General features: G+C 42.4%; 2 protein-coding genes across 2 annotated transcripts in view; one reads left to right on the top strand and one right to left on the bottom strand.

The window, feature by feature from the left end:
• Positions 1 to 13,282, bottom strand: part of slc71a2a (solute carrier family 71 member 2a) — a 104,902-nt gene extending 91,620 nt beyond the window's left edge. The window contains exon 1 of the mRNA XM_043713674.2: positions 12,922 to 13,282. Coding sequence (XP_043569609.2) covers positions 12,922 to 13,263 — 342 coding nt within the window. The 5' untranslated portion in view covers positions 13,264 to 13,282. The remainder of the gene's footprint in view (positions 1 to 12,921) is intronic.
• A 5,769-nt stretch (positions 13,283 to 19,051) lies between these two features.
• LOC122561689 (kelch domain-containing protein 3) overlaps positions 19,052 to 20,691 on the top strand; it is a 218,239-nt gene continuing 216,599 nt past the window's right edge. The window contains exon 1 of the mRNA XM_043713698.2: positions 19,052 to 19,113. The gene's annotated coding sequence lies outside the window, so the exon portion shown is untranslated. The remainder of the gene's footprint in view (positions 19,114 to 20,691) is intronic.

Raw genomic sequence — 20,691 nt, 5'->3', positions numbered from 1 at the left:
GGGCCCCTCAAAGATCAGCAAGGCAGCCTTTGTGTGGAGCTGCAGAAAATGGGGGAGGTACCAAACGAGTATTTTGCATCAGTATTTACTGTGGAAAGGATATGGAAGATATAGAAAGTAGCAAAATAGATGGTGACAACTTGCAAAATGTCCATATTACAGAGGAGGAAGTGCTGGATGTCTTGAAACACAAAAGGTGGATAAATCCCCAGGAGCTAATCAGGTGTACCCTAGATCTCTGTGGGAAGCTAGACAAGTGATTGCTGGGCCCTTTGCTGAGCTATTTATATCATCGATAGTCACAGATGAGGTGCTGGAAGACTGAAGGTTGGCTAACGTGGTGCCACTGTTTAAGAAGAGTGGTAAGGACAAGCCAGGGAACTACAGACGTTCCCTGGCCTGACGTCAGTGGTGGGCAAATTTTTGGAGGGAATCCTGAGGGTCAGGATGTACACGTGTTTGGAAAGGCAAGGACTGATTAGGGATAGTCAAAATGGCTTTGCGCGTGGGAAATCATGTCTCACAAACTTGATTGAGGTTTTTGAAGAAGTAACAAAGAGGATTGATGAGAGCAGAGCAGTAGATGTGATCTATGTGGACTTCAGTAAAGCGTTCGACAAGGTTCCCCATGGGAGACTGATTAACAAGGTTAGATCTCACGGAATACAGGGAGAACTAGCCATTTGGATACAGAACTGGCTCAAAGGTAGAAGACAGAGGGTGATGGTGGAGGGTTGTTTTTCAGACTGGAGCCTGTGACTAGTGCAGTGCCACAAGGATTGGTGCTGGACCCTCTACGTTTTGTCATTTACATAAATGATTTGGATGCGAGCATAACAGGTATAGTTAGTAAATTTGCAGATGACACCAAAATTGGAGGTGTAGTGGACATTGAAGAGGGTTATCTTAGATTACAACAGGATCTTGACCAGATGGACCAATGGGCTGAGAAGTGGCAGATGGAGTTTAATTCAGATAAATGCGAGGTGCTGCATTTTGGGAAAGCAAATCGTAGCAGGACTTACCATTAAGTGTATAAAGTCCAAGGGAGTATTGCTGAACAAAGAGACAGTATAAATACTCACTGTTTCACCACCAACGGTCATTTGAGTGGGAGCAGCGGCCGAGTTGAGGTGAACCCGGCAGACTACAGCTAAGGTAAGAGTTTTTTTCAAAATTACTTACCTGTAGCGGGCATCGGTGTTTTGTTTTCTCTCTCCTTCACAGAAAGAGCGGGAGCAGCAGAGGAAGTGACGGCAAGCAGAGGGGCAGCCGAGACCCGGAAGCAGTTAGTGTAAGCTTAGCTGGGTTAGTTTTTTCCCCCTTTAAAAGCGTGAAGGAGAGGAACCCGAGGCACTACACGGGTAGTGCCTCCCACCCGCCCTCCTCCTCTAACCTAATAATAACATCTGTTGTGGCAAGCAGGTAAGTGCTGAATTTTGCTTGTATTATTTAGACAGTTTTTGTTTAAACAGTTAGCTTTAGAGGGATGGCAGTGAAGGCAGTGCAATGTTCCTCCTGCAACATGTATGAGGTGAGGGATGCCATCGACGTCCCTGCCGATTACACTTGCAGGAAGTGCACCCATCTCCAGCTCCTCCAAGACCGTGTTAGGGAACTGGAGCTGGAGTTGGATGAACTTCGGATCATTCGGGAGGCAGAGGGGGTCATAGATCAGAGTTATAGGGAAGTAGTAACTCCAAAGATGGCAGATAGATGGGTTACAGTGAGGGGGACTGGGAGGAAGCAGCCAGTGCAGGGACCTCCTGCGGCCATTCCCCTCAAGAACAAGTATACCGTTTTGGATACTTGTGGGGGGGATGACTTACCAGGGGTAAGTAACGGGGCTCAGGTCTCTGGCACGGAGCCTGTCCCCGTTACTCAGAAGGGAAGGGTGAAGAAGAGCAGAGCAGTAGTAATTGGGGACTCGATAGTTCGTGGCACAGATAGGCGGTTTTGTGGGAACGAGAGAGACTCACGTTTGGTATGTTGCCTCCCAGGTGCAAGGGTACGTGATGTCTCTGATCGTGTTTTCCGGGTCCTGGAGGGGGAGGGGGAGCAACCCGAAGTCGTGGTCCACATTGGCACCAACGACATAGGTAGGAGGAGTGCTGAGGATGTTAGACAGGCTTTCAGGGAGCTAGGTTGGAAGCTTGGAGTTAGAACAAACAGAGTTGTTGTCTCTGGTTTGTTACCCGTGCCACGTGATAGAGATTCGAGGAATAGGGAGAGAGAACAATTAAATGCGTGGCTTCAGGGATGGTGCAGGAGGGAGGGGTTCCAGTTTTTGGATAACTGGGGTTCTTTCTGGGGACGGTGGGACCTCTATAAACAGGATGGTCTACACCTGAACCTGAGGGGAACCAGTATCCTTGGGGGGAGGTTTGCTAGTGCTCTTGGGGGGGGTTTAAACTAACTCGGCAGGGGCATGGGAACCCAGATTGTAGCTTCAGGGTGCAGGGCCTGGAGTGTAGGGAGGTGAGGAACATGGCATCAATTTCCAAGGAGGGTGCCTGTAAACAGGGAAGTGGCTTGAAGTGTGTATACTTCAATGCAAGAAGTATACGAAATAAGGTAGGTGAACTTGCAGCGTTGGTTGGTACCTGGGACTTCGATGTTGTGGCTATTACGGAGACATGGCTAGAACAGGGACAGGATTGGCTGTTGCAGGTTCCGGGATTTAAATGTTTTAGTAGGGTCAGAGGTGGGGGTAAAAGAGGGGGAGGTGTGGCATTGCTTGTCAAAGATAGTATTACAGCGGTGGAAAGGACGATGGATGAGGACTTGCCATCTGAGGTAGTTTGGGCTGAGGTTAGGAATAGGAAAGGTGAGGTCACCCTGTTAGGAGTCTTTTACAGGCCTCCTAATAGTCCTAGAATCATTGAAGAAAGGATTGGGAAGGTGATTCAGGAGATGAGTGACAGTAATAGGGTGGTTGTTATGGGGGACTTTAACTTTCCTGATATTGATTGGGAAAGCTATAGCTCAAGTTCGTTAGATGGGTCAGTGTTTGTTCAATGTGTGCAGGAGAGTTTCCTGACACAATATGTAGACAGGCCAACAAGAGGTGAGGCCATACTGGATTTGGTTCTGGGTAACGAACCAGGCCAGGTGTTAGAATTAGAGGTAGGTGAGCACTTTGGGGATAGTGACCATAATTCGGTGATTTTTACACTCGTGATGGAGAGGGATAAGTGTGTACTACAGGGCAAGAATTATAGCTGGGGTAAGGGAAATTATGATGCGGTGAGGCATGACTTAGGATGTGTGGCTTGGAAAAGTAGACTCCAAGGCAAGAGTGTAAATGATATGTGGAACTTGTTCAAGGGGCAACTATTGAGTGTCCTTGATAATTATGTACCTGTCAGGCAGGAAGGAAAGGGTCGTGCGAGGGAGCCGTGGTTTAATAAGGAATTGGAATCCCTTGTTAAATGGAAGAGGGCGGCCTATCTCAAGATGAGACGTGAAGGTTCAATTGGGGCGATTGAGAGTTATAGGGTAGCCAGGAAGGACCTGAAGAGAGAGCTAAAAGCAGCAAGGAGGGGACATGAAAGGTCCTTAGTAGATAGGATTAGGGAAAACCCTAAGGCTTTCTATAGGTATGTTAGGAATAAAAGAATGACTAGGGTAGGAATAGGTCCAGTCAAGGATAGTAGGGGGAAGTTGCGTGTGGAGGCGGAAGAGATTGGGGAGACACTGAATGAATACTTTTCTTCAGTATTCACTCAGGAACAGGGCATTGTTGTCGATGAGAATACTGAGGCACAAATAAGTAGAATGGATGGCTTTGAGGTATGTAGAGAAGAGGTGTTGGAAATCCTGGAAAAGGTGAAAATAGATAAGTCCCCTGGGCCTGATGGCATTTATCCTAGGATTCTCTGGGAAGCAAGGGAGGAGATTGCAGAGCCATTGGCCTTGATTTTTATGTCCTCTTTGTCTACAGGAGTAGTCCCAGAAGACTGGAGGATAGCAAATGTGGTTCCCTTGTTCAAAAAGGGGAGTAGGGATAGCCCTAGTAACTATAGGCCGGTGAGTCTCACTTCTGTTGTGGGCAAAGTCTTAGAGAGAATTGTAAGGGATAGGATTTATGCACATCTGGATAGGAATAATGTGATCAAGGATAGTCAGCATGGTTTTGTGAAGGGCAAGTCGTGCCTCACAAACCTTATTGAATTCTTTGAAAAGGTGACGAAGGAGGTTGATGAGGGGAAAGCGGTAGATGTGGTATATATGGATTTTAGTAAGGCGTTTGATAAGGTTCCCCATGGTAGGCTACTGCAGAAAATACGGAGATATGGCATTGAGGGTGAGTTGGAGGTTTGGATTAGGAATTGGCTGGATGGAAGAAGACAGAGGGTAGTAGTTGATGGCAAAGTTTCTTCATGGAGTGCCGTCACTAGCGGTGTTCCGCAAGGATCTGTTTTGGGACCATTGTTGTTTGTCATTTTTATAAATGACCTGGAAGAGGGGTTAGAAGGTTGGGTGAGCAAGTTTGCGGATGATACGAAAGTCGGAGGAGTTGTTGACAGTGAGGAAGCATGTAGCAGGTTACAGCAGGATATAGAGAAGCTGCAGAGCTGGGCAGAAAGGTGGCAGATGGAATTCAATGTAGCTAAGTGCGAGGTGATTCACTTTGGGAAGAATAACAAAAAGATGGGGTACTGGGCTAATGGTCGGATACTTGGTAGTGTGGATGAGCAGAGGGATCTTGGTGTCCATGTACACAGACCTCTGAAAGTTGCCACCCAGGTAAATAGTGCGGTGAGGAAGGCATATGGCGTACTGGCTTTTATTGGTAGAGGAATTGAGTTCCGGAGTCCTGAGGTCATGATGCAGTTGTATAAGACTCTGGTACGGCCGCATCTGGAATATTGTGTGCAGTTTTGGTCGCCATACTATAGGAAGGATGTGGAGGCATTGGAACGGGTGCAGAGGAGGTTTACCAGGATGTTGCCTGGTATGGAAGGAAAATCGTATGAGGAAAGACTGAGGCACTTGGGGCTGTTTTCACTAGAGAAAAGAAAGTTTAGGGGTGACTTGATTGAGGTGTACAAGATGATTAGGGGGTTAGATAGGGTCGACAGTATGAACCTTTTCCCGCGTATTGAGTCGGGTATTACAAGGGGGCATAGCTTTAAATTAAGGGGGGGTAGATATAGGACTGATGTTAGGGGTAGGTTCTTCACTCAGCGAGTCGTTAGTTCATGGAATGCCCTGCCAGTAACAGTGGTGGACTCTCCCTCTTTATGGGCATTTAAGAGGGCATTGGATAGGTATATGGAGGATAGTGGGTTAGTGTAGTTTAGGTGGGCTTGGATCGGCGCAACATCGAGGGCCCAAGGGCCTGTACTGCGCTGTATTCTTCTATGTTCTATCTATGTTCTACCTTGGAGTGCAGGTTCATAGCTCCTTGAAAGTGGAGTCGCAGGTAGATAGGATAGTGAAGGTGGCGTTTGGTATACTTTTTTTTAAAATTGGTCAGAATATTGAGTACAGGAGTTGAGACATCATGTTGCGGCTGTACAGGACATTAGAATATTGCGTGCAATTCTGGTCTCCTTCCTATCGGAATGATGTTGTGAAACTTGAAACGGTTCAGAAAAGATTTATAAGGATGCTACCACGGTTGGAGGATTTGAGCTATGGAGAGAGGCTGAACAGGCCGAGGCGGTTTTCCATGGAGCATCGGAGATTGAGGGGAGACCTTATAGAAGTTTGCAAAATTATAAGGAGCATGTATAGGATAAATAGGCAAAGTATTTTCTCTGGGGTCAGGGAGTCCAGCACTAGACAGCATAGGTTTAGGGTGAGAAGAGAAAGACATAAAGGGATCTAAGAGGCAACTTTTTTCACGCAGAGGGTGGTACATGCATGGAATGAGCTGCCAGAGGAAGTGGTGGAGGCTGGTATAATTACAATATTTAAGAGGCATTTGGATGGGTATATGAATAGGAAGGATTTGGAGGGATATGGTCCAGATGCTAGCAGGTGGGACTAAATTGGGTTTGGATATCTGGTCGGCATGGACAGGTTGGAACAAAGGGTCTGTTTCCATGCTGTACATCTCTATGACTCTAAATATGAATATAGCTAGAGCAGCAATTGTATACTCGACTTGGTAGCCCACAGTGAAAAGGTACATCATTTTAACACTGTTGTACTCCAATTACTTGAGCATTGCTGGGGCATTTTTTTTAAAAAAAACACATTGCAATACAAAAACCCGCATGATATAATGCAAAATTTTGCCTAACTGAACTGGGATTGACAATGATGAGATTATATACAAAATATGTGCAATCAATAACAAGTAATTTGTTTAAAAACATTTATTGCAATTGCATAAAGTTTTATCAATGTATTTCACAAGAATGTTTTTTCATTATAATCTTTAAAAGCTGGACTGCAAGGAGAAATAACTTCAAAAAACAGTAATTTACCATGAAGTCAGCAATTTTGCAGCAAGTTATTTGACACCTACAGTGCCTAAGGGTTCCTGCGATGTGAAGCTGATCAGAAGCTGTTTTCAAGTGAAGTTGATTGGTTCTCAGCTTACTGTGCAGGTTGAAATGGAAGTTAGAGACATAAAAAATGGCACAGGATTTGCTACTGTTTGCCCCAGAAGCTGCATGTTTGCAGCAATAAAAAAAAAACAAAATTTGAAGAAAACCAGTTTCATCTACTTCAGATGCTGTGAGCTGTGATTGTTGAATTAATAAGTCAGAGACATTTTCTGACCGAGTCAGTTGCTCTGCACCTCTTACAAACGAGTGAAAGCTTTTGTGAAAGACAACTGAACACCAAAGACCTGGCTCACGAAGTAGTACCATCTCAACATTGAAAGTAAGAAGCAAAGATCACAGAACTGACTTTCCAATTTGCCTACATTTAGCAATAAATTATTTTGACTGTATATTTGTCTGTGTGTATAAGGAGAGGTTTACAAGAGAATTGTAGTTTTAGTTAGTAGTGTTATTTGCCAGTAGTTTGTATCTGTTTACAAAAAGAACCTTTGTTCAGATAACGCAGTTTAGCCAAGTATCGGGACTTTGCAATCTTGTCCTGATAATCCAAAATTCGGATAATCGAATGCTGGATAATCGAGGTTCTTCTGTCCTTGCAACTATTCTCGTAAAGGTGTTGGAGCTGATTATAAAGTAAAGGATTTATGGACATTTAGGGAAGCAAAATTTAATTAGGAATAGTTAGTGAGGTTTTGAGGGGAAAATCGTGTCTCACAGACTTGACTGAGTTTTTGAGGAAGTTACCAAAAAGATTGATGAGGGCAGAGCAGTAGACATTGTTTACTTAGATTTTAGTAAAGCCTTTGAAAAGGTTCCACATGGTAGACTAATTAGCAAAGACAGGTCACATGGGATTCAGGGCGAGCTTGTCAATTGGATACAAAATTGGCTTAACCGCAGGATACAATGTGAAGGGTTGTTTTTCGGACTGAAGTCCTGTTACCAGTGGTGTTCTATAGGGGTCGGTTCGGTGTCCTCTTTTGTTCGTCATTTGAATCAAAGATTTGGATGAATACAGAAAGCATGCTTAGTAAGTTTATGGGTGACACCAAAATTGGTGGCATAGAAAGCCTTAACTCTATATTAAAATTACAAAGTGATCTTAATCAAATGTGTCAATGGGCTGAAAAATGGCAGATAGAGTTCAATCTGGATAAATATGAGGTATTGTATCTTGGTGCAACAGACAGGGCAGGACTTATACAATTAATGGTAGGGCCTTGGAAAATGTTGTAGAATAGAGGGACCTGGAAGTTCAGGTACATAATTGTGTCACATACAGACAGGATAGTTAAAAATGAGTTTGGCACGCTTGCCTTCAGTGCTGTTCTTTCAATATCACAGTTGGGAAGTGATGTTGAGATCTTTCAGGACATTGATGAGGCCCCTTCTGTAATATTGTATCCAATCTGGTTGCCCAATATTTGAGTGTCGCTATAGTCTTACCAGACTATAGGGGCTGCTCTCTCAGAGAGAAGTGACAGGTGGTGATTTAACCTGAAGGCCACCAGACCTCAGGTGAGGGAAGAGGTTGAGAAGGAGAATCTTTCATGGTGACTTCAAACTGGTCATGGGAATTGAACCCACACTGTTGGCATCATACTGCTCTGTAAACCAACAATCCAGCCAACTGAGCTGAACCGATTCCCTTGCCCAATTATAGGAAGGATATTATTAAGCTGGAAAAGGTTCAGAAGAGATTTACCAAGATGTGATGGATATGAAGGCTTGAATTATAAAGAAAGACTGAATGGGCTGAGACTTTTTTTCCCTGGAGTGCAGGAGATTGAGAGGCAAGCTGGTGGAAGTTAATAAAGAGGGGCATAGATGGAGGTATTAGTCATTGTCTTTTCCGACAGGGATTTCAAGACTGGGGGCATATTTTATAAGGTGAAATGGGAGAGATTTAAAAATGAGAGGGGCAATTTTTTTTTGTACAGAATGTGGAACGAACTTCCTGAGGAAGTGGTGGTGTTGGGTAGAATTACAATTTTTAAAAAACTGAGTGTGGGGTGCTGGAAAAGCACAGCAGGTCAGGCAGCATCCGAGGAGCAGGAGAATCTATGTTTAAGGCATAAGCCCTTCATCCTTCTGCTCCTTGGATGCTGCCTGACCTGCTGTGCTTTTCCAGCACTACACACTCAACTTTGATCTCCAGCATCTGATTAGATTACTTACAGTGTGGAAACAGGCCCTTCGGCCCAACAAGTCCACACCGACCCGCTGAAGCGCAACCCACCCATACCCCTACCTTTACCCCTTTAACCTATCACTACGGGCAATTTAGCATGGCCAATTCACCTGACCCACACATCTTTGGACTGTGGGAGGAAACCGGAGCACCCGGAGGAAACCCACGCAGACACGGGGAGAATGTGCAAACTCCACACAGTCAGTCGCCTGAGTCGGGAATTGAACACGGGTCTACAGGCGCTGTGAGGCAGCAGTGCTAACCACTGGGCCACCGTGCCGCCCATCTGCAGTCCTCATTTTCTCCCAATGTTTAAAAGACATTTGAATAAGTATATGAATAGCAAAAGCTTGGTGGGATATGGGCCAGGAGTAGGCAGGTGGGGATAGTTTAGTTTGAGATCATGTTTGGCATGGACTGGTTGGATTGAAGGGTCTATTTATATGCTGTATGACACCTGGTCTATGTTTTCTATCAACCATGGTCTCAAAGTCAGGTAGACTAGGGTACTGGGGGTACCTTAAAAACATTTGATACCACTACTGGAATAATGGGCTCAATTTATGGCTTGCTACTTCAGTAACAACTTTTATATTTAAATAATAAAAATTATTTAAAAAGTGAACCAGGTGTGTTCACAGTTGCACGAAGTACAAAGAGAATGATGGTATTTTGGGGTTTCATATAATTATAACGTTGGAAAATATTTGGATGCTAAATTGCAATACTGAAACTTGCAGCATTATCTGAACCCAGAAATTAAATCACCCGAAATGCCCTTTTCCTAAAAAAAATCGTTTCTGCCTTTTCAAAGAAATACAAAATTATGCTGGCTTTGGAACTTTACACAAGTTATAACTTGTTAACAACGTGTAAACATTCTGTAACACAATTAAAAACAAAGCAGAATGTCAGCAAGTTCGTCCTACTCCGTTCAATAAATTACACCAGTCATGTTGCTGTTACTTTGCAATAAAAAAATTCCAAAATATTATTTGCAATTCAAAAACACCTTAGTTTTTTTTGGGATGGTGGGTTCAGTTGCAAGGAAAATTATGGAAAAGCTTCAGGAATCTAACATCAGGAACAGCAGATAATAGGACAGATGTGAGAAGGGGGTCAATCAATGCAGTACTAAAGAGGTCATACTTAAAATGTACACTGTATAAAACAAGGTAAAATGAGTTTGTAGCTCAGATTAAAATTTGTGGGTATCACAGATATTGTTGAAAGGATATCTAAAAAAAGTAAGAGGTGCAAGAGTGGACATCGGGCTACTAAAAAATGGGGCTATATAGTAATAGGGAATAAAGAAATGGCAGTGAAACTGAACAGATACTTTGCATCAGTTTTTACAATGAAGAGGCAGCAGCCGCAGTGAGTGTAGTGCTCATCACGAAGGTGGTGGCGTTAGGCAAGATGAAAAGTCAGAAGGTGGACAAATCACAGATTGGATGAACTACACACCAGAGTTTTGAAGGAGATAGCTGAGGAGATTTATAGAGACATTGATGGTGATCTTTCAGGATTCACTGGAATCAGAAAGGGTCCCAGATAAGTGGGAAATGGCTACTGTAACACCATTATTTAAAAGTGCAGCAGACACAAAATAATAGCCTGGTTAGTCAGATCATGGTTGTTGACAGGATTTGAGAGTCCATTATTAAGGATTAGATTGCGGTGTACTTGGAAGCGTATAATGAAGTAACATTGAGTCAGCATGGCTTCATCAAGGAGAGGTCATGTTTGACAAATCTGTTAGAATACTTTGAGGTGGTAATGGGCAAATTAGGCAAAGGAGAGCCAGTGTACGTAATCTAATCAGTTTTCCAAATGGCTTTTGACAAGGTGACACACAGGAGGCTCTGAAATAAGATAGAGGTCTTCAGGGACAAGGTAATTGGCATGGATAGAGGATTGGCTGACTGGCAAAAGGGGGGCTAGAAGGACTATTTCAGGATGGCAGCCGGTGACTAGGGGAATTTCACAGGGGTCAGTGTTGCAACCACAACTGTTCACATTACACATTAACAATATGGATGAAGGAACTGAGGGCATTGTTGCTAAGTTTGCAGATGACACAAAAATAGCAGTAGTTGGCATTAAGGAAGCAGCAAGGCTGCAGAAGGACTGGGACATGCTGGATGAGTGGGCAAAGTGGCAAGTGGAACCCAACATGGAAAAGTGTGAGGTTATATATTTTGGCAAGAAGAGATGGCAGACTATTTCTTAAATGGGGAAAGGATTTAGAAATCTGAAACACAAAGGGGTTTGCAATTCCTGGTTCAGGATTCTCTTAAGGTTGCAGATTCAGTTGGCAATTGGGAAATTGAAAGCAATGTTGGCATTTATTTCAAGGGAGATAGAAAATAAGAGCACATGAACTACTGAGGCTGAATAATGCTCTGGTCAGACTGCTTTCTGTGTGCAGTTTTGGGCTGCGTATCAAAGGAAGAATGTGCTGGGGAAGGTTTTCAAGAATGATGACAAGAATGAAGAGCTTGTCACATGAGCAGCGGTGATGACATTGGGCCTGTACACAATGGTGTTTACAAGGATGAGGGGGAATTTGATTGAAACTTACAGCATATTGAGGGACCTGGATTGAGTGGAGGTGGAGAAGATGTTTCCAATAGGAGGAGACACCAGGACCTGGGGCACAGCTCAGGTAAAGGGATGACCTTTCAGAAAGGAGATGGAGATGAAGTGAGGAGGAATTTCTTCAGCCACAGGGTGGTGTCTCTGTAGACAGAATTGTTGCAGAGAGCAGTGAAGCCCAAGTCATTTGAGAGAGACAGATAAATAGGTTCCTGATTAGTATGGGGATTAAGGGCTACAGGGAGAAGGGAGGAGAATGAGGTTGACAAATATATCAGCCATGATCAAATGACAGAGCAGACTCATTGGGCTGAATGGCCTAATTCTGCTCCTATATCTTATGGTATTATAATTCATAAACAGTCCACTATAAGGATAGCGTTAATAAAATAAAACTGTAGTTCCATTAGACACCTCCAAAATCTCCTCCTAGTGTTTGTTCCAGTTTCACAAACCACACCCCTTCTACGTTATCATTTGTATCATCAGTGAGTTATACGACTTTCTTCTTACTTTCAAGATTTGAGAAACAACAGTTAGTTACCCATGGAGCGGTAGATTTCCCCTCTCCACGCCCAAAAACACTACTACCACCTCTACTACAGAAATCATGGAAAATAAGGAACTTTTTAAGAAAACCACAAACAACCTGAACTCACGGTAATGTAAGTGCACAGTTCCCTCAACATTATGATGAGCCTAAGGAATAGGAGTAGTAGGCCATCTGGCCCTTCGAGCCCGCTCCGCCATTCAATAAGATCATGGCTGATCAATTAAGGAATCATTAAGAAACTTAATTCGAAAATACATCTGAGAGACGGTCTAACTTCGTTGCACTTTTATTTAACCACATTTTATCTTTATAATTTGCGAGTGCAGACAAATCAGCATAAAAACGTCCAGTGCGCTTTAAAAGATGGCAGCTTCACCGGACATTACAACACGAGTGGTTTCATTTATAGGTGTCTGTTATTGAAGTAAAACGATGCTGCCAACCTCATCCCTCACATCGTCTACTTGTATTTGTCTTGGCGTTTTCAAAAATTGCCCGAAAATCCAAAATCGATAGACAGACAACACGTACATTGAAAATGAAGCGATATATTTTCGAAATATTGATTGTAACATGACAGTAATGTTTCCGATTAGATAACAGATCTTGAGTATACGCAAAAGTTGTTGTTATACAAGTACTTCAAATGGTAGTAAAATAGATACACAGCCAGTGGATACTGGTACAACCTGTAAACATCCAGCCGAAATAAAACGCAATTCGTATTCGTTTTCGTTTCTTAAAATGAAACGTCTATGTCGAGTCGCTAAAACTTAAAAGAAATAATCCACTATGAATACTTCACTCGGCCAATTTTTCGCAATGAAATGCCAAACAAATGGTGAGCATGGGGAAAACTGAAGCGAGACATCCCGTCAGCCATTAAAGAAACAGAAATTGTTGCAAAATACTTCATTTCCTGAAAAGACTACGCGAAAAAAAACTTCTCTGCAGCAGGCCGCAGTAGATGAACTAGCCAACCTTGTCTTTGTTTCGGCATTATTAGAAAACAGCACTGCGCAATCGGTTTTTTAAACAAAATCTAGGTGACTTACTGCACTCGGATCTCTCATGATATTTTTGGTTAGCATGACAGGGCGGCTTGTTCTTTGCTTTTTCTCCTGTGTCATTTTATCACATTTTAGAAGCGTTGTAAGGCGCTCTACTTCCTCCGGCTGCTGGGTTTTGGGGTTGGGTCGAGGACTCGGCGGCGGCTGTCCGGCAGGGGCTAGGGTCTGGTCGAGTACGGGGTCTCCGCTCTCACGCCCTAAGGGATACAATCCGAGTTCAACCCTGCTCCCAGCCGCTACATTGTCGCCGCTGCTGCTGCTTCCACCACCACATTCCACACTCACGCTGCGCTCCTCCCCTGCCTCTGCTGCCGCCACCGCCGTCATATGAGCCGGGATTCGACAACGCGAGAGCCGCACGCCTCTGAGAAACATTACTGTAGGCGCCAAATTCGAAACCAAAAAAGCGACCAAGTACTCCAACAAAACCCAGCCCCAAACTTACAGGGAGACGGTCACATGGGTTTAACGCAACGCGCCTACAATTACAAGCGGGATTTGGTAGTCAAGCGTAGTTATCAAAGCTTCAGCACAGCACAATGGTTGGTGAAATTTACACTTAAAAGAAAACAGAAGATATTGGATATCCCCAGCAGGTCCGGCTGTTCTTATTTCCCTAGGCTTTTTTCATTCCTGATGAAGGGCTTTTGCCCGAAACGTCGATTTTACTGCCCCTCGGATGCTACCTGAACTGCTATGCTCTTCCAGCACCACTAATCCAGAATTTTTTCATTCCTCGTTGAATTTGAAAATAGGCTATATATACAGCTGAAGAGGAAAACAAAGGATATGGTGAAATGGGCAGAGGACAGACTTTAATTATAGAATCCCTACAGTATGGAAACAGGCCCTTCGGCCCAACAAGTCCACACCGACCCTCCGAAGAGCAACCTATCCAGACACACACCCCACCTTACTAATGTACCTAAACTACACATCCCTGAACACAATGGGCAATTTAGTATGGCCAATTCATCTAACCTGCACATCTTTGGATTGTGGGAGGAAACCCATGCGAAGAATGTGCAAACTTCACACAGCCGCCCGAGGCTGGAATTAAACCCGGGTCCCTGGGGCTGTGAGGCAACAGTGCGAACCACTGAGCCACCATCCCGATCCTGGGCAGATTGCCAATACGTTTATACTTTCAAGCATGCTGTCATTACTAATAACCATCATGGATACAAGCACTATTAGATACATATTTGTGTTATATACTGACATGCAAATGACTTATCTTTGCTCAGTAATGCAAAATATGGCCTGCCTTTTTAAACAAAATCAGGGTTGTGATATGAACATCGTTGGCAGGTTTTGTCTTTATAAATATTTTGAATGCAAGTACATTGGAGGCACTAAATCTTCTTGAAACACAGCAGTCTATGTGGGGAAGTACTCCCACAGTGCTGTTTGGTAGGAAGTTCCAGGATTTTGTCCCAGGAATTATGAAGGGATAGCAAGATCCAACCTAGCTGAAATGGTACATCACTTTGAGAAAAGGCTGGAGGTGGTGGTGTTCTCCTAGAGTGTACCAGTCACTTGCAGCCAAAATATTGCACCCCACTGAACAACTAGTCAAGTGATAAAGAACTGCAATTGTTATGTTGACCCTGGACAACATACAGGCCTGGGCTGGTAGGTAGCAAGTATCATTCTTGTCAGGCAATAGCCATTTCAAACAAGAGAGAATCTAACTATTCAACGCTATCATCATCCATGAATCCTGCACTGAACTGGACCAGCCACTAAAAATTGTGGCCATAACAGCAGGCTTGGAATTCTGTGGTGAATGACTCACCTCTTGACTCCCCAAAACTTGCCTACCATTTACAAAACAGGAGTATAATGACAAACCTTTTTCTTATTAATTTGTGGGATGTGGGCATCACTGGCTGGCCAGCATTCATTGCCAGCATCAAAAAGTGTGAAAAGCAAAGCTGGTCAGGCAGCATCCGGGCAGCAGGAGAGTCAATTTTTTGAGCATAAGGTCTTCATCAGGAATATTGCCAGACTCTAGTTGCCTTGAGAAGGTGGTGGTGAGCTGATCTCTTGAATGACTGCAGTCCTCCTGCTGTGGGTTGACTCATGATGCCAGTAGGGAGGGAATTTCAGGATTTTGACCCAGCAACAGTGAAGGAATAGGCGATATATTTCCAAGACAGGATGAAAAGTGGCTTGAAGGGGAACTTGAAAGTGATACTGTTCCCATGTATCTGCAGCCCTTGTCCTTCCAGATGGAAGTTTAGAAGGTCCTGCCAGAGGATCTTTGGTGATTTTCTGTCTAGTAGATAGTATGCACTATACTGCTGCTACTGAGCATCAGTGGTGGAGGGAGTGGATGCTTGTGGATATAGTGCCAATCAGGATGGCTGCTTTGTTCTGAATGGTGTCAAGCTTCTTGAGTGTTGCTGGGGCTACACTCATCAAGGTAACTGGGAAATATTACATCAAACTCCTGACTTGTCCCTTGTAGATGATGGAGAGGCTTTGGGGATTCAGGAGGCAAGTTACTCGATGCAGCATTTTTAGCCTCTGACCTATTCTTGTAGCCACTGTGTTTGTGTGCCAAGTCCAGTTGAGTTTCTGGTCAATGATAATTTCCAGAATGTTGATAGTGGAGGATTCAGTGATGATAATACCATTGAATGTCAAGGGGCAGTCGTTAGATTGTCTCTTATTGGTGATGGTCATAGCCTGATGTTTCCACAATGCTACTTGCCAATTGTCAGCCCAAGCCTGGGCATTGTCAAGATCTTGTTGCACTTGAACATGAATTGCTTCAGTATCTGAGGAGTCGCGAATGGTGCTGAACATTGTGCAATCATCAGTGAACATCACTACTTCTGAACTTCTGATGGCGAGAAGGTCATTGATGAAGCAGCTGAAGATGGTTCAGCATAGAACACTATCCTGAGGAACTCCTGCAGAGATGTCCTGGAGCTGGGATGACTCACGTCTAACAACCACAACCATCTTCCAATGTGCTGGGAGTATGACTCCAACCAACCACCAAAGAGTTTGCCCCCTATCCCATTGATTCCCAATTTGCTAGGACTCCTTGATGCCATACTAAGTTGAATAAAGCCTTGATGTCAAGGGCTGTCACTCTCACCTTGCCTCTGGAATTCAGTTCTTTTGTCCATGTTTGAACCAAGGCTGTAGGGAGGTTAAGAGCTGAGTGGCCTTCACAGAATCCAAACTGTGCATCAGTGAACAGGTTATTGCTGAGCAGGAGCTACTTGATACCACTTTTGATGATACCTTCCATCATTTTACAAATAATCGAGAGGAGAGTGATAGGCAGTAATTGGCTGGGTTGGATTTGTCCTGCATTTTAGGTACGGGACATATCTAGGCAATTTTCCACATTGTCGGGTAGATGCTGTACTGAAAGAGCTTGGCTCGGGAAGTGGCAAGTTCTGGAACACATGCCTTCAGTACTACTACTGGAATCTTGCCAGGGCCTGTATCCTTTGCAGACCTGGAGTCTCCAAACCTTTCTTGATATCACATGGAGTGAATCAAATTGGCTGAAGAATGGAATCTTTAATGCTGGGAAGGGGCCAAGCCTGTGGAGAGAAAACAGAGTTAATGTTTTGAGTCCAGAGACTCTTCTTCAGTACAATTCTAAAGCATCTTTGGACTTTGGATTCCTGAAGAAGGGCCTGTGCCCGAAACGTCGAATCTCCTGTTCCCTGGATGCTGCCTGACCTGCTGTGCTGTTCCAGCAATAAAGTTTCAACTTTGATCTCCAGCATCTGCAGACCTCACTTTCTCCTCACTCCATGTGATATCAAGAAAGGTTTGGAGACTCCAGGTCTGCAAAGGGTACAGGATGACCTGCTGAGTTTCTCCAGCAATTTTTGTTTGTCTTTCAGATCTTCAGCATCCATGGTTCTTGTTTATTTAAATATTTAATCTGATTGTCATGACTATCAAGTTGTTGTTAGGAGCACGTTGGTTGCTGCTGCGTTTTCTTCATTACAGCAGTGTCTGCACTTCGAAAATACTTAATAACTTTAAGCCATTTTATGCTCATGATGATTATTATACAGATGCAACCCTCTTTTTTTATGTTTAGCATCCTAAGCCCTCATACAGTTGCTGCATTCTTTTCCATATTTTGATTAGTGACAGATTTCCCAATAGTCTGTGAAGTTCAACCGATACCTTCACACATGGAGGCACTTGTGAAAAATACGCATTGTTCTGTCAAGGTACATCAGGACATGAGGAGTGCCAACCAGTTCCATCAGGAATTAAAGCATACCAGGTATTACATAAGCCAAAATTATATTGTTCAGAACTCATACAAATCATTATTGTGCAAAGTACTGTTTTGTAGAAAATCTGATTTTTAAACAGCTGCTAATACAATCTAAAATTGAAGAGAGATGAATAGTGTCCAAAATATGGAGCTTTTTTAATTACTGGTGTAAATGGAGATCTTTGTATAGTCATTATGTTACTGAAAAAAATGATAAAAGTTAATATGTGATATAATAATGAAACACTTTGTTTGGTGGATAAAAGGTGTGTGAAGCACTCTCCTGGAATTTTGTTATTCTTTAACAAAGAGCCCTTCGTTTAGATTACAAATCACTAGCAGTTTTGGTATATTTTTGTTAAGAACCTAATACACAACCTTCTTCTTCAAGCAGATCTCTTTCTCCCACCGAGTCAGCCCCTTGGACTTCGGTTTAACATCACTCAAAATACAGCACATTTAATGATGCATGATGTGCACTGCATTAGAATGTCAGCTTGAAATTCGATGGGGCTTGAAAGTATAATATTCTGACTAGTTGTCCTAGTTATATAGCTGAGTCAAGCTGTCAAATTATAGGTTCAATAATGTTGACCTAAAATAGTATTCTGTTGGTTTGAGCTTGCAGTTAGAATACGGTTCATTCATTGATGAGGCCTTGTAGCACTAACTTTGAAATGGGGAACGACAATATACAATTGTAAAATAGAAAAATTGTGGTTCTTAAATACTAGATTTTTTAATTTAGTTGGCAGCATGCAAATACAACATCTCCAAATCGCTAGTTGACAGAGCTGAACCATTGAAATTTACTCTACCTTGGAGTTATGTTCACCATTGAATTTTGAAGTATATACCATAACCTGAAAGATCAGTATACCAGATTAAAGAGTGCTCTGGAAGATCGAGACCATTTCAGGTTTTAATCGGCAAACTCAGCTCAGGTTTCTTGGTGTAAATGGATTTCATGAATAAATAATGCACATTTTAAAAACAGCTGACCCTGTTGCCAGAAAAGCACCAATTTTTGAATGTCAATATGTTTTGAAATGTCTGATCAAAGCTATATATGATGCAGAGGCAAGATTTACTGGGGATTTAACATTAACGTGCATCATGGCCACAGGCCCTCTCATTACTCATTATTTTTAAAATGGTCTTTGAGTCCAGAAAAAAATGTTTCAAAGCATAGAAAGTTACATGTTATTTTGATTTGTTTTTAGATCCATCAAATTTATAGCAAGGAACACTTTAATTCCATGTTTACGTAGAAAAAAATCTTAGGTTGTTCCCAGTGCTTTAGTTCTACTATGCATTCAAACTCGTTGAAGTACACAGGATATGTATTTGGACAAAAACAAAAATTAACTTTTCATTCGAACTAAACCTCCAACAATTCTTGATATGCATTTTAATTTGTGACTAAAAATCAACTAGTTACAAATCTTGAAGCGTTAACTATTTTTTTGTGTGGCAAAATTATTGACAGTTGGAATCCCGGAAATGTTATTCAGTTGGTAATCATTGACAGTGTGCAGGTAGCGTAGCAACTGCACCTGGACAATGTGAAACGTCTACAATTACATTGAGTTAGCGTCAGAATAAGGCGCATTTATTTCTGGAGTAGATATAGCAGCGATCTTAATTGTCGATTGAAGGTAGTTAATGCAAGGTTACAGGACGTTATGTTATAGGATTAGCGGTGACATATTCGGAATACATTGCTTTGCAACGCAGCGTAACTATCTGCAAATTCTTGGTGATCTGAGGTATATACACGAATATATTTTTCACTGTTTACATTGCAGAATGAATTTGACGTGAACCGTTTGCAGCAAGTTCCACGAAATGGCCCTGGCAAGCGGACACTGGATTAAGAAAGAAGTCAGGGGAGATCCTCCGTGTCCCAGGTAAATTACAGAAAACAAAAAAACAGCAGTTTGGGTGCAGAAACTTACCTAAGAAATCCAACTATTTAATCTATATAGATTTCTGCAAGTATATTAAAATCTATGTTACATGGAATAGGTTTAAGCGTATGCGTTTTCAATTCCTACTCAGAAATCCATTTACCAACTACTGTATGTTAAAATTGCTGCACTAGTTATAGTACTAGAAGGCACTGGATATTTATATGTGAAGTAAACATTTTTGTTAAACTTGATTTGTATGTCTGAATAGATCGTTAACACCTCCCAAAAAGCCATTTGGTTAATGGATTCTGGCTTTGCTATTGATGCCACATTTAGTGAATGAATGAATTCTGGAAACGTCTGTGCTATGTTGAGGTGTGATTCCATTCAGCAAATAAATTGATTAATCTGGCCTCCTCTGCAAGCAAGGCGTTTCTCACTTGCGTGAGACATCAGTCGAGAAAGTGAAAGCACAGAACTTTGATGGCCTTAAGTTTTATGGAGGGTGAACCGTTGGATGAGTAGGAACGAATTCCAGGCGAACCTCACTTCATTCTTGTCTTCAATTTAACCTTTCACCAATTACTCTGCCCCCATCTCATAAACAATTTATTGTATATTTCCCCCGTCATCCCTTCATTTCCGTTCATAAGTGTTTTTTTTACCAAATATCTTTTTGAAGTATACATTCTCAACATCACCCTGCATCTCAACTGCTGCAACAGTAACAACAATCTGTATTTGGATCGTATTTTAACTAATGCTTTATGGGGCGCATTACAAAGGAAAAGTTGACATTGAGCCACGTAAAGCAATAGTAAAAGCTTTGTTAAAGAATTGAGTTTTAAGAAGCATTTCAAAAGAGGAAAGAGAGGTTAGGAAGTTTAGAGAAGGATCATAAACCTTAGATCGTAGGCAGATGAAGGACTGCTTCCTGTGATGGAGCAACTGAAACTGTGGGTGTTCAGGAGGCTGAAATTAGAGGATTGTTGTTATCTCAGTGTTGTGAGTTGAGATGTGGTGAACAAGACATGGAGCAGAGGCACAAGGGATTTGAAAATAAGGATTTTGAAATCAGGGTTTTGCAGAACCAGAAGTCAATGTACGTCAGTGAAACAGGAGTGATGGCTGAACAGGATGTGGTGTGAGTAAGAATATAGGCAGCAAAACTTAGGATGACCTTAAATCTTCACAGGGTGGACTGTGGGAGATAATAAGGTACGTTATTAATCTTCTCATTTATTTCAACAAAAAACTCACATTAGTCAAACAATATTTTAATTAATATATCTATGTTGGCTTTCAATTATTAACCAAATGTTAATTCATTTTGTTCTTTTCATTAATGAGATATGAGCATTGCTGGTTTTACCAGCAGTTATTTCCCATTCTTAATTGCCCATTGCCATGGGTCTAGAGTCACACATAGGCCACGTAGAGTTTCTTCTCTAAAGGCATTAGTGAATCAGTTAGGTTTTTATGACAATGGGTAGACAGTCACCATGAGGCTAATATTTAACTTCAGATTTTAAAACCTATATCAAATTTAAATGTCATTATCTGCTATAGTGTGAT

The sequence above is a fragment of the Chiloscyllium plagiosum genome, unplaced genomic scaffold (genome assembly GCF_037043375.1).
Source record: "Chiloscyllium plagiosum isolate Xiang-an unplaced genomic scaffold, Cpla_swu_hap1 HiC_scaffold_2, whole genome shotgun sequence".
NCBI classification, from domain to species: Eukaryota; Metazoa; Chordata; class Chondrichthyes; order Orectolobiformes; family Hemiscylliidae; genus Chiloscyllium; species Chiloscyllium plagiosum.
Note: the sequence above shows the minus strand (reverse complement) of the source record. Positions and strands in the feature narration are given on the sequence as shown.